This window comes from Grampus griseus (assembly GCF_964374135.1).
Source record: "Grampus griseus genome assembly, chromosome: 9".
NCBI classification, from domain to species: Eukaryota; Metazoa; Chordata; class Mammalia; order Artiodactyla; family Delphinidae; genus Grampus; species Grampus griseus.
In genome coordinates, this window is record NC_139003.1 from 17,568,895 (window position 1) to 17,583,479 (window position 14,585).

Genomic DNA, 14,585 nt, shown 5'->3' on the forward strand with positions numbered 1-14,585 from the left:
TTAGCCAAGGTTAAGTAAGTTTTAGAGAAGCTAAGTGAATGCATATAGTGATCACATAGTAAAGGAGATGACACAAGTATGAGGGAAAATGACCACAAAGAAGTAACCAGGTAGTAGAGAAAATATTGTATAAATTTGTTTCCCCAGTTTTTTTTTTCATCCATAACCTCACATTTGTTATTTATTAGGAAAAAGAGAGAAAAAAAAACAGGAGACAGTTGAGAAATGGTGAAATTGACATAAGGAAAATTTATTGACACACACAGAGTAATAAAGCATAGAAGTTTCAAGAACATTCTGTTACCATATTTGGAATGCATAACTTATAAATAATGCTTTAATATATATAAAATATTATATACAATAGATTTATGAGTAAAGACTGTCTCTACTGGTGTCTGTTCTTGAGTTTCTGTTTCTGTTTAATACATAATCTTGGTCATTGTTCTGAGAATTACTTTCTTATAATGATCATCTATTAATGAAAATGTGGTTAAGATATTTGATCTGTTTTGTGTTTAAGAATACTGTGAAGCTAAAATCCCTTAGATTATTGGTGTAGATATTAGAATGTAATAGATAATACTGGACTTAGGCTCAGTTTCTATCAGTGGGTCAATAAAGAATAGCTTTTAGACATTGTTGATGTTTTCCTGTAGGTTAACCACACAAATTGTAATTAGGAAGTAGTCACATTTACTAGAAAACTTTAAAAATTATTTTATTTTCACTGAAGAGGGATGGTATATGTCCCCATTATAAGGATAAAGTTGATGAAATGGAGACAGTTTATACCTTATTTCTTCTTCTTTTATAGGTTTTAAAACGACCAGAATATTTTGGGAAGTTTGGTAAAATACATAAAGTTGTCATCAATAATAGCACATCATATGCAGGCTCACAGGTAACTAATTATAGGGATTTTTGCCTTTCCTCCCTATGGTCTGGGCTTGACCTGGGCTGCTCAGAAGGAAAACTTGCTTTCTGTGATTAGAAAGCTTAAGGGTCAAAGATTTAAGCAGTGTAGTGACCTCTGTTGGTTGGGTGGGGGAATTTTTGGTGCTTATTTGACCTTTTCAGGACTTAACTGTGATAGTAATAAGACGGAAATAGTAAAACAGAGATCTAGTGATGGTTTGAAGGGGAGGGGGAATTGAGTCTATTATCAGGCAGTTAAATTATATAATGATTTCTAATTAATAATGTTTTCAGATATTGTGAACTTAATACAGCGTCTTTGTTATGCTGGTATTAGCCGATAGAATACTCTTACAGATTGCATTTATTTTGGGGAGAACATAGTTTGACACTGTCTTCAAATCTTATTTTTTTTAATCTAACTTTCAAAGTATGTTTTTTTGTAACCTTGACGAGCCTGTCAGATGACTTTTTTAAAAAATATATGCCAAGCCAAAGATGATATTTTATTCATATTTATTTTAGTCTACTTAAAATCAGATAAAATTCGTTAAGTATGATTATCTTAAGATGAACTAGTATATGGTTTAATCAAAGCTACTACTACCTCTAATCATTGTCATTATTATTAATGAAAGTAGTAGTAAAGGCCTTTAGAATTCCTTAGGCAGGTTGCAAGATAATTTTGTTGTTGTTAAGTTTTTGTTGAATTTGATACTAATAACAGTGGGTTTTCACTTTAGGGTCCAAGCGCCAGTGCTTACGTAACCTATATCCGGTCGGAAGATGCTCTCAGAGCCATACAGTGTGTCAACAATGTGGTGGTAGATGGCAGAACACTTAAGGTAATACGGTCCTCTTGATTTTTTTTTTTTTCAAGGGGGAAGGGATAACATGTATTAACTAGAGAAGAGCGTAGCTTTTACATATTACATGAAGGGAGTCTAATTTGAAGATTGCTTCTTAGGCATCCATTCCAACCTATGACAGCTAATTTGTTTATAGCTGACCTATGTAGGGTCCTGTTTTACCAGCTAGGAGTAAACACATTCATTATTAAGGGATAATCTTTAAAAATCTCCTTATATTTACACATATTTTGTGAAAATGGATTTATTACTCTCCTTGTCAGAAATAGATAATTGTTCTGATTTGTTGTCCTTAAATATTTGGGCATTGATCAGTTCAGGTTTGCATGAAGGGTCCCACCAAGCAATGCTTTTAAGTAAGTGGAAGAAGGATGGCATAATTAGAAAAAGGAATTTGTCTTATGTGCCTAACCACTTAAAACATGGAACAGATTTTGTCTTTCTACTCTTCTGACCTCTAGGGAAATACTCTGGGTGCTCAAGCTCTGGAAACCATAGGCCGAGATTTTTTTTTTAGTTCTTTTAAATGATCATCTTTAATAAATCCTGCTAATAATAGTTTAGTTCTCTAGTATTCACAGCCATACTTTGTTTTGTTGTGCCTGTGCCTCATTTTAGGTGAAATGAAAACACTAAATATGGAAATTTTCATTGTGGTGTCAGTTCACATTTTGGGTCTTTTTCCCTCCCCCCCTCCGCTTTCCTCCTCTTGCTGCAGGCATCTCTAGGTACAACAAAATACTGCAGTTACTTCTTAAAGAATATGCAGTGTCCAAAGCCTGACTGCATGTACCTACATGAATTGGGGGACGAGGCGGCCAGCTTCACAAAAGAGGAAATGCAGGTAGTAAAGTAATGTGAATTATCAACTTTGCAGAAAAGGAAGTATTTTTCTTTATAAGTTAAAATTACAAAAGCAAAAACTAAGAATTTTCTTTTTCTTTAAACTGGTATTACTTTAAAGTAGCATTTTCCAAATACATAGTGTTCCATGGAATATCAGTTCTGCAGGATATTGTTACAATAAAAGTGGTTCTGTGGTCCACTAAGTTTGAAAATGCTTGATTAATAAAGATCAATAGATTCCCCCCCCCCAACCCCAGCAACACTTCTTAGAGTCTTTAATATGCTAATACATATCCCAGAGGGGTATGTAGAACCAGGACTTAATTGACCAAGGAAAGCATTTTGGTAAATGCTACTTTAGGGGGAATGTCAGCAAAATGAAAGCCAAGTGGGATATTGTAATTATGAGGTCCCCCACCCCATCTCTACTCTTCACAGAGCATGCTAGAAAATAATACTCTATTAGATGCTGCTGAAAAGCTAACATTATTTTTATAAAATGATTCTTCCCATGAAAGTATCCAGTGAGTCAGTGTCCTGTAAAGGGTGAATTGAAGGCTTATTTTCCTGTGTTCTTTTTTACATTTCCTGTTCTCCTGTCTCCTTTCAATTTGTAGTATAAACATGCCTTTACAAGTAAAAATGTTGACCATACGGCATATTAAATGAGGATTATGCCAAAGCACAATACTGCACTTCCCTGTTATAGGTGAGGACTTCAGATTGTTGCTGTGGACTTTTGCAGGAATACTTCTCATTTAGAAGGTGGGGGGCATTGATTACTGCCTTTCATTCTCCAAGTCAAGCTAGAGACAGTCTAGGAGGGGCTCCTTTCAGAGCAGATTGTTAAATGAAATGAAATATTACCTTTTTTGACTTGGAGTTACTACAGATTAAATCCCATTATAATAAATATATTGGGATTTCTTGACAGTATGTATTGTCTTTATGATCTAAAAACAGTGTTAAAATAAGTTCTCTGTGATATTTAACGGGGATGGATGACTTACTTATTTCTTGCTTATCCAATAAATGCATCTTGATTTTTTTCTTCTTTTGGATGAAGTCTAAGGTTGAACCATTTCATGCTGAATTTTGACTAGTGGGAACTGTGCTTTACCAATGGGTACTATTACAATGAAAATCTCTGTCAAGGAATTTCTAAGCCCCAGTTGATCTCACTTAAGTATTATTGAAGAGTAAAAGGACATGGATGGACAGTCCCTTAGAATTTATTTGTAATGGGATTTAACCTGTCTCTATGAACTGCCCCTGTTAAATCATTTGAATACCAATTTGAGCTCTTTGTGGCTAACGAAAGCCATAATATCTCCTGAAGTATTGCTTGCAGAAAGAATTTTCAGGGCTTTTTATGTTTTAAAGATGTAAAATCCGCATCTAAACTGTGTTTTTTCTTAACAATTTAAAATTCATTTCATATTGTTGTCCTGAATTCATCTTGCTCTTCTTAGTTCAGAATTACTTTGAAAAGGGGTTTCCTCGTTAAAACACTTTGTCAATGTAGAAAGGAAACTTGAGCAAATTATATCATGGCAAAAAACAGATCTTTCCTTGTTACTGCATAACTCAAAATTTAGTACCATATGAAATATTTATAGACCCAGGTGAACAGGCAAGAGCCCTCTCAGAACAGGGAACAATGCATTGTGCAATATATATGATACAGTTGTGCTCAATTAGATGATACTGCCCTTGTTTTTATTGTTTTGTTTTTGCTTTGTTCTGTTCTGGTTTTGGTTTTCCCATAACATCTATTTAGACCACACTTTTAAAATAATTAACAACCCTGCAGGTAAGTAAAAAATGTCATTGCAGTCATAATATACATGCAGATAGTAAAAAGTTATTCAGAGTAATTTCATTGTACTGTAATTTATTTTTTGTATGTGCCTAGTTTCCACAGTCAGTCTTTCTGATTTATTCCATCACATTTGTGACACTGCCTTCTGATAGACAGCTACCAACTCCAGTAAATACAGAGTTGTCTTTGTTGTGTATAGAGCAGGGATTCACAAACTTTTTATGTAAAGGGCCAGTTAGTAAATATTTTATGTTTTCTGGGAATATGATCTCTGCAGCAACTACTCAACTTTGCTGTTGTAGCACAAAAGAGGTCATAGATAACACATGAATGAATGAGCATGAGTGTTCCAGTAAAACTTTATTTATAAAAACAAAGTGGCTGGCTCTAAATTGCCATCCTCTGGTCTAAAGTTTAAAATATATTAACTTTTATGTAAAAACAAATTAATGTGCTAATTAGTGTTAGGATAATGAAAAATATAGTAAAACTCTTCATCTGTGTGTTACTTATCAATCTTCTAAAAAGAGAGACTAATTTTTCAGTGATTTTCAGAAACTTCTGTAATGACCTGTTAGAAGACTTAATTCTTATGTGAAAGATGGGGAAGTAAGTTTAAAAGGGCCCCTCTAGTTTTTTAAACTAGCAAAAATGTTGTCTGTTAGTATTCTTTTCTCCACATAAAATGGGTGATGAAATGTCTTAGTTAGTGGAATATGTCTCCTGTAGTTTTGTTGCAAGAACTTTCATTGGTCTAGAAGTTCTGTGACATTTTCCTCACAGGTTTCTCTGACGCCATGACAAATCCTTATGTGTTTTATTTAGAATAGCTTTAGTAATTCATAAAGTACATCAGCATTTTATACCAGCCACTTTGTGAGTCCCACTGCAGTTTTAATTTCTTCTTCCACTAGGCGGGTAAACACCAAGAATATGAACAGAAGCTACTTCAAGAGTTATATAAATTAAACCCCAATTTTCTTCAGCTGTCTACGGGTTCAGTTGATAAGAATAAGAACAAAGTGACACCACTGCAGAGGTATGATACGTAAGTACCGATATTAGTGTAATCAGATACCTTACCTTCATGTCTGTCAATCTTCTCTTTTCATTCTACATCTTTTTCAGGCAGGATCCTTCTTGACAGTGTCTGTCATTTGTGCAGAATTGTTGTACTATATAGGAAATGTTGAGTCACAATTTCTGGGTTTGAATATTTGCTGCCTGCTGCTCCCTGGTAATACTGCAGATGAGCCTCTTGATGCTTCCCCTTTGCATTGATTTGCAGACTACCCTGAGCCCTGGGAACACTCTCCTTGATAAAAAGGAAATTAAGAGATGTGGGTTATTTAAAAGGCTCTTGTCACCTAATTGGGGTTTCCCTCCTGATGTAATGAGGGGGAAAACACTGTAAAAGGGACAGTGGGCGTTATCTGAAGCATTTTTTGTTGGGGATAGAAGTATTCATGGTTGTCTAGTCTCAGGAATCACCGAAGTCTTTTGTCCTCTGAGTGAGGAGGGTATCCCATATTCAGATCTTATTCATCTTGGAGACAACTTATTTTTGCGTAGACCTATATTCTGTTGATGTTTAAACAAATTTATAATTTTATGTATTGAGTCTTATTCTGATATGGTGATCTTCACATCTTGGATTGTATTTGGTTATGGCCTGTGAGAAAATGGTATGATTAATAAAACAATAATTTGGGGGTTATACTTTATTCTGAATGTACCTTAAGTTTGATGTGTCAGGATCTTTTTTTTTTTTGATAAGTCTGACTTTTGTAAAGTGAATTCATTTAAAGTAAATAGCTGTAATTAATTTAAATAGGTCGATTTTCTTTTTAAAAAAATTTATTCCAAAGTTAAATTCGTTTAAGTGATGTTTTAAATGTCTGGTTATTACATAGTCCCATTGTAGTCCCATGTTTATTTAGCACTAAAATAATGTAAGGGCCATTTTTTAAACATAGCTAATAATAACTACAGGAATTGTTATCAGAGCCAGTTTCTTCAAAACTTATTCTTGTATTTAAATTCTTGAAGTCCTTGTTAAGTTTATTCACTTTGATAGTGAAGATTATTTATAAAGGCAATTCAAATTTAAATACTTCCTATTTATTTGCACACACATATGTACATGTGTATATAAATATATGAGGCCATAGAGCAAAACATAAGATTACTATATAATAAACTATGTGAAATTTGTTTTATCAAAGCTAAGAATAAAAGCTAAGTTTAAAATCTTTTTGGGTTGATAAGCTTTGACCCTTTCCGTTGATCTTTTTGTCCCCACCCCATATGTTTATTTTATTATGAACCTATGCTATTATTTACCTCATTGGTTGCTAACTCTGTAGTGCATTATATAAGAATGAGGTTATTGTAGTAAAAATTTATTTCAGATGCTTTTAAATACACATCTTTATTCTCATTAAAAGTGTTGTCATTCTAATTAAAGTCATATTCTGGTTTATAGCCCCTAGAGAATTCAGAGCAGAAACGTAAAATTTAGATGATCTCTTTGCTACATTTGTTATTCCCTGAATATAAAAGTCATGTTTCTATTGAAGGAAATCTGAAAAATATACAAAAGCATAAAGAAGAAAGTAAAAATTGTATGTGATCTCAATACTCAGACGTTTTCACTGAAAATGATTTGATGTATCTTCCTTGCAGTGTATATTTCCTTGTAGTCCTTTTCCTTCCTGTGAATGTATATATACACAAAACACATTGGTTTGTTACATTTTAAAATTTAATACCCATTATTATGAATATTTTCCCATGTTATGAAAGCAATTTTTATGACTGTGTAGTATTCCATTATATGTGAGTATTTAAAATTTATTAAACCAGTCTCCTGCTGATGTATATTATCTTACTTTCATTTTGGTGCTATTATTTATAATACTGTGATGAACATTTTTTCATGTAAACATTTTGGTTATAGTTTTGATGCTCTTAGAACCTCTGAGTCAATGATTGTGAGTACCTGTTTACTTGAATTGAGTATTTTTTTCTGCACATTTACCAATTTGATAAACAAAAAATCTCATTTTGATTTATAGTTGATTAATATAGTGAACTTATGCATTGTGAATTCGTATCTCTTTGCCATGTTTTATTGGTATTTAAGTGTTTTCTGTGCAGTATATAGACTGGCTTCTCCCATTAGTTGACCAAGTCTGTTTGTTTCAAAATACTTGAGTTTATAGATCAATTTTGGGAGAATTTATATTCTGCAGTATAACATTGAATCCTCTCAACCATTAATGTGGTATATCTCTCTATTTAAGTCTTTGGTGTCTCTCAGGAAAGATTTTTTTGGTCTTTTCCCTGCATTTTAAAATCGGATCTCCCACCATCATCTCTTCCTACTTGAGAATCCCTAGGCTAAAAATTAAAGAACAGTGTTAGAAAGTGGTGCTAGCAGGCATCCTGTTGCATTACTTTTATAGAGATCTCTCCAGTGTTTTATTCACTCTTAAATATGATTTTAACCATTTATTTGAGATAAATTTTTAATCACAATGTGAAAATACCTTGCTATTTTTAATTTATGAGCTTTTTTCTTTAGATTGGAAGTGAAAATTGGAATTTACAAATGTCTTTTTAGCGTTTTAACAGTAGTTAGCTTTCTTTATTTTTTTTGTGATCCGTTATTAAAAGATTTACTAATATTTTATTGACTTTGCCTTCATATAAGGTGTAGTCAGAGCACATTTGTAACTGTTTCAGTAACAGGAGAGGAGTGTTATAGCAGCCACAAGTTGTAGAGGAAAAAAAGAAGAAAAAGGGGAATTTAAAACAGTATTCCCATTTGATAATTTTGCCCAAAACCAGTGCAACTGAACTTCAGCGGGGACCAGAATAAATTTTGACATAGTTACCTTTGCTTTTCATAAGTACATGATATAGGAAGGTTTTGGGGGGAGGGAGAAGGGTTGTTTTTTGTTTGTTTAATGCAAGTCCCCCAAATTTATTAAGGACAGTTAATGGCCCAGGTTACAGAGAGTTGTGGGTTTGTTGTTTTGGTTTTTTGGCAGCTCCTATAGTTTGTTTTCTTTCCATGCTAACCCCTGTAAGAGAGTAAGTTTGACTGTCAGTATTACTGAAAGTCTGCTTTGGTCTTCATTTCTACGTTGCCACCATACAAGGTACAGTGGTAGGGATGAATTTGTAGATAAGTTTGTATAAAGTTATATAAATTTGTAGATAAGTTTAGTCTGCCAAGTTAGAAAGATGAGCAGTACAACTCTTTCTATGGTCCTGCCCTACAGAGAACATTTTTCTTATTCAAGATAAATTGAGAATTAGACTTTCCAGGGAGACAAAGAAAAAGAATGGTTCCTTTTCCTCTTCTTGGCATTCCTGTGTAGTGAGTAGCAGTTTTAGAAGAATTGCAAGAAAACAAAACTTGGAACTTTATAGATTGACATTAAACTTAAAATGTACATTTTTCATTTGTAATTAATCCAGAGTACAAATATTAAAAGTATCATAGCTACTAATCGTCACTGAACCCTGACATGGTCCCCTGATGCACATTAATGTTAGTAAGTGAAATTTTCTATAATATGTCTTATTCCTGTCTCACTTGAGTAATAAATTAGAGGATGTGTGTCATTTGTTCTTCACACACACATCCCCATTATTATGAGTTTGAGAGTGTATCAGTCAGATTGAGTATTGACTGTAGATATGCTGTTTTTCTATATTAGTAAGTTACTTTGAAATGATGAATACGAATGTAAAGAATGGGGAGTAAGGGAGCCATGCAGTAGTGATGCTTGTGGACTGGATATTTTGTTTTTAAGTTTGGGGCTTTGAGATACCTTTATTTACATTGAGGCACTATTTGTGCACCAACTGAAGACTGAGACAGGAATAGTAGTAGCTAGATGGCTGCTATATGCCCAGGACAGTGCATAGGCCTACCTACAAGTATGTGGGGGACAGATTATGGGGTGTGCAGATCACTCAAGGTAAGTGGTTCTGACTTTATGTGGCTCAAAGAAGCCACCGTTGAAGGAATCAAGATGTTCAGCTTTAGATTTAGGTAGAAAGAGGATTGAACAGAAATTTGGTGTCTTCTGTGTTCATTTAATCTCCTCAGTAGTCCTGTGTGGTAGCCATCATTGGTATTTTACTACTGGCAAGAATACTAAGTCTCAGAGAGTTTAGATAATTTACCAGTATCCTACACAAATAAGTGATAGACCAGATTCTGACCTAAAGTCTCTGTCACTTTTAAGCCCAAGCTCATTCTCCCACTCTGCCATTTCTTAGTCTAGAATAGGTGAAATTTAAGACTCTAACATGAATTAAAAACTCTGACATGAATCAAACTAAATCAATTAAATGAAACTATGCCATAACTGTATGTAGTTTGACCTTAAAGATCTCTGGTACTTAAGGCTTAAATATAGTGGATGTACTGTAAATTCCAAGGAAGGTTAAGCAAAACCTTCCCTAAACCACAGATTGGTGGCAGTAGAGGATAAGCTAAAGAAAAGATGAATGGAAAACTTCTATAGAAATTTGTCAGTTTTTATCACATTGAAGGAAAATGTACATCTTTAAAAAATATATACAGCTATATTTTTATTGAAAGTCAAATATAAGCTCTGAGAGACGGAAGCCATAGCCAGAGTGCCTTATTTATTTAGCAGAATGGGGGTAGTCACTGCGTGAATCCTGTTCTTCTGTACTAACATCATTTGGTAAATCCCTGAGATTTAGAAAGGATATGGTCCAGAGACTTGTACAAAATAGTCTCAGTAGAGCGTGTTAAATCACGCATAGGCTTCTGAGTATCTGTGATCTCTGAAATTTTATGTAAAATGTGTGTGTGTGTGTGTGTGTGTGTATGTGTGTGTGTGTGTGTGTGTCTAAATTTTTCTGGAGGAGGAGCAGTGTAAAGCAGTAATTCTCAAAGTATGGCCAAGTGCCATGAAAGGTAGCCTACATTTTTTTTTGTAAAATGGATCCCCAGAAAGGCATTCCCATTTTTGAAATAGGTAGATGATTTGCAGTTCCGTACTTTTATTTTTGTATAAAACTAAGGGCTGCTTACTAGTAAATTAAGTAGATAGTAAAGTTTGCTAAAATTGGATATTTACATTAAAATTCATGAATTATGAGATTTTTCTGAACTTATTTCTCAGTCTTTCCTTATTTTTCTTAAATTTTATTCCTATGATGTATTTGGATATATAAAGTTACTGCACATGTACACATACATACTTGGAAAACTAGTAAGTCAACTCTGGTATCTTGCTCCACCTAAGTAGAATATTTTCAAAAAGGATAGAGAGCTACTGGTATTTTTTCCAGAGGGTGGGTGTAATGAGGGAGGGGAAGGGAGGGGAAGGGTTATGTTGGGAGGGATGGGAGGAAACGGTTAGAGAGAGAGTTTTTGGTGCCCTTATTTCTTAGACTAGAAGAAAAGGCACATCAGATGAGCAATTGTGTGTTTAAATTCAACTTAGTATCTTTTTAAGATCAAACTTTATTACTGAAATACAAAATTATAATGAATAGATGGAGATTTTTCTGTTGTTTTTGAAAGCTTGCCACAGTCTTATGATATGTTTAGGATGGTGGATGTCCATCCTTCAGTTTTAATATTAATGATAATTAATTTTTTGTGCTTACTAGTAATCAGAACATTTATTTTCATTCATATTTGGTATGTCCTGGAGTTATGAGAAAATTCCAATTAGAATCATATTTGCCACCTACAGTTAGTCTAGGTTTATTGAGGCTTTTTTTTCTTGCCATGTTAATTGTGTCATGTTACTTAAGATGTGGCCATATTTTAGTAGCAAAGTGATATTTTCAATGTTAATGTATATTTGAAGCCCCTGTATCAAAATAAATTCTATAAAAGCAAGCTTCCTGTCTATAACTTAAATTCGTCCTTTGCAGTAGCAAATGTTTATCTCAGTTATTTAAGACTCTGGTGAGCATGAAAAATTAAAATGAATTATTCTCAATAAATATGGGAATATTTAGGAGCGGTGTGAATATGTACTTGGGTATATAGTAACATGACAGAAATTTGGAAATGTCCATTATATTGACATCTGGCTTAAATTTTACTTTATATTCAAAATGCAACAAAAATTAGTACAACCATGACTACTATTTTTATCTTGTGAAAGTGAGAAACAAGGGAACTAGACTTCCTCAGTATTTTTCCTGTCCCACTCCCAGTTCTTAAAAATGAATTTTTCTTTGATTCTTCTACTATGTGACTACTTGTTTTATGTTGCAAATTTTAGAAAGCAGCCAAGAAGACTATATTTAGGAATTTGGTGCTGTCGCCACCAAGGAAATAAAAGGAAATCAAACTCAAAACTGCCCAGAGGGCCAGTTAGAAGGTAGCAGAGTTGGCTGAGCATCTGAAGATCCAAACAGAGGCACAGCAGTGTCACACTACCTGCTTCAGATAGTTGTGAATTTTGGTTTCTTTATCTGTAAAACAGAGTATTTCAATTTGATATTAATGATTCCTTCTGGCTCTAAAGTCTAATAACTTCAGAGACTTTGAGGAGACTTGATGCCTTTTCACTGTGTTCCTTTTGCACTAGTGCAGTGATCATCAGACACTAGGTATCTCAATTTGGACTAACTGAATCAGAATCTTCAAGGACAGAATCTAGATCTATATATACTCTATACTTTCAATAGATAAATATAAATATTTATATTTTGAAAAGCTCCATAGCACCAGATTCCAACTGTTGGGTTAGTTGGAAAATATTTAATCCTGAGAAATCTGTAATTTCGCCATAGGTTTCAGAACTATTTAGGACTAGAACTTAAAAAAGATTTTTAATGAGACTGTATGAAAACACGTTTACAAATTTTTATCTGCAGGGATTTATACACACAGCTTTACCTTCTGGAAATAATATCTTGATTGTTATGAACCCTAACTACCTATTAGAATTTCTCAATCCCACTTGAAACCATTGCTTTTCAGTCAACTGTGTGGTTCAGGGGTCTCAATTTCTCTTTCCCTTCGTGTTATTACTGGACAGCAATGATTCCAGGGCTAACATGCTATTCTTCCACTTCTTAAACCAACTGAACTATGAGTATGGATGCAGCCAGGACCTTGCGTGTTTGTTACTACAGCACAACTTGCAAAAATTCTGTTGGGACATTCTGGCCTTTCCTCGGGGCCATACCTAATTGGCTGAGACAATCTTTGATCTCTTTAATTCTGATCCAGGCTCAGAGGGCTCATTCGGAGCAAGGAGAGGCAGACCTCGAAGCACCTGTGGAAAGCCAGCAGCATGAGATTGAATCCTGGACCCTAGAATTAAGGGCTATGATGGAGAAGCTGGTGAAATCCATCAGCCAACTGAAAGACCAGCAGGATGTCTTCTGCTTCCCATGTAAGACCCAGACCCCAGTGAGAATACCCTCTATGGGCGCCCGTCAGACCAGACAGCAGCAGCTTTTGCAGGAAATTCTCAGTGAACTGGACTAAAGGAGAAAGGAGGTGCTGGATGCCTCCAAAGCACTGCTAGGCCAATTAATCACCCTAATTAATGGAAGGTCCAGCAGCAAAACACCTGCATCTGGAGCCCCCCTGGACGATGGGTTGAATCAGCTGGAGAAGTGTTCACAGCTGGAGCAAAGTTGTTCTTTCACCTGAATCAGCTGCTGAAGGAACTCAGTTGCCTGGTTAGCTGTCAGGATGACCTCTGACTAAAGGGGTGGACCTGTGGAAGGCCCCATACACAGAGTTGCTTTTAGATCTGTTCCTAGCCTTTGTGGTAGAAACCCAGCCCTATGTTTCCTAAACTCCCCATTGACCCCTCATCCTCAAGATGGGGAGGAAGTTCACTGTCCAGACGAGGCTGCTGATGAGATTCCAGGAAGACAGTGGGTCACTGACTGCAAAAGTCTCCACTGACTGTAAGCTTCATCAATTACAGTCATCCTTCAGTATTCACGGGGATCAGTCCCTTAGGATAACAAAATCCTCATATGCTCAAGTCCCTTATATAAAATGGTGTAGTATTTGCACATAACCTACACACATCCTCCTGTGTACTTTAAATTATCTCTGGATTACTTATGATACCTAATACAATGTATATGCTAAGTAAATAGTTGCTGGCACAAGAGAAATTCAAGTTTGCTTTTTGGAACTTTCTAAAATGTTTTCTCCTCTGAATATTCTTGAATCTGAGGATGTGGAGCCCATGGATATTGAGGGCCAACTGTACAAAGTTTCCAGAAGTTCAACATTCTGACTTCAAACCAGAAAGCTTTGTACCCCAAGAAGGAGCAGAGTCAGGCTTTAATTTGGTACTCTGGCTGCCTGACTGGTGGAGCCGTGTTCAGGTGGTTCTGAAAAGGGCAACAATAGGGGACTGCTGGGTGCAACAGGAATCACACATTTATCAGCTTCATGGTCGGATACACCTACCAGGATCTGAAGCAGGAGCTGAAGACAGATACCCTCTGTGTGGTGATTATTTCTAACATGAACCTACTCATGATTGCCTGGTCCTTGGTTCTCTGGTTCAGTCTGGTCAGCTCACATCCCTAGAATCGGCAGTTCTTTTCCAACACCGCCAGGAATGCCAGCTGCTGAAGACCATCTCTGATACCTTTCTGTTGCACTTAAGTGAATCATTGGGAGGGGGTATTACCTGTTCTTGGTTGAACGATGATGAAGTGCAGCCCTGCACCAGGAGGTACTGCAGTCATTCGTGCTAACTAAAGTCCACCACTACCAACCTCTTACTGAGGCGGACTTACCCGAGAACCTGCTGTACTTCCTCTACTCCTGAAGCCCCAGGGATGAGGCTTTTGGGTGCTACTACCAGGAGAGAGTTAATCTTCAGGAACAGAGGGAATAACCTGAAACATAGGCTCATTGTGGTCTCTAACAGACAAGTGGATGAGCTAGAACAACCACTAGAGCCAGAACTTGAGTCATTAGAGGTGGAGCCCACACTGGCACAGGGGGCCAGAGCTAAGCCTGGAGTTAGAGCCACTGCTTGAGCAGGGCTGGATCTGGGACCAGCACTGGAGCCCACACTAGGCATGGTATCACAAAGAGTGCCAGAACCAAACCCAGGACCAGTACTAAA

The 14,585-nt window shown here is 35.6% G+C and overlaps 1 protein-coding gene across 6 annotated transcripts in view; it reads left to right on the forward strand.

The window, feature by feature from the left end:
* CNOT4 (CCR4-NOT transcription complex subunit 4) overlaps positions 1-14,585 on the forward strand; it is a 141,507-nt gene that overhangs the window by 81,853 nt on the left and 45,069 nt on the right. For 3 of the 6 annotated variants that reach the window (XM_082662466.1, XM_082662468.1, XM_082662470.1), the window contains exons 4-7: positions 818-904; positions 1,662-1,763; positions 2,506-2,631; positions 5,370-5,503. In XM_082662466.1, the coding sequence (XP_082518592.1) occupies positions 818-904; positions 1,662-1,763; positions 2,506-2,631; positions 5,370-5,503 (449 nt within the window). The remainder of the gene's footprint in view (positions 1-817; positions 905-1,661; positions 1,764-2,505; positions 2,632-5,369; positions 5,504-14,585) is intronic. The other 3 variants (XM_082662467.1, XM_082662469.1, XM_082662471.1) reach the window with 1 other exon arrangement.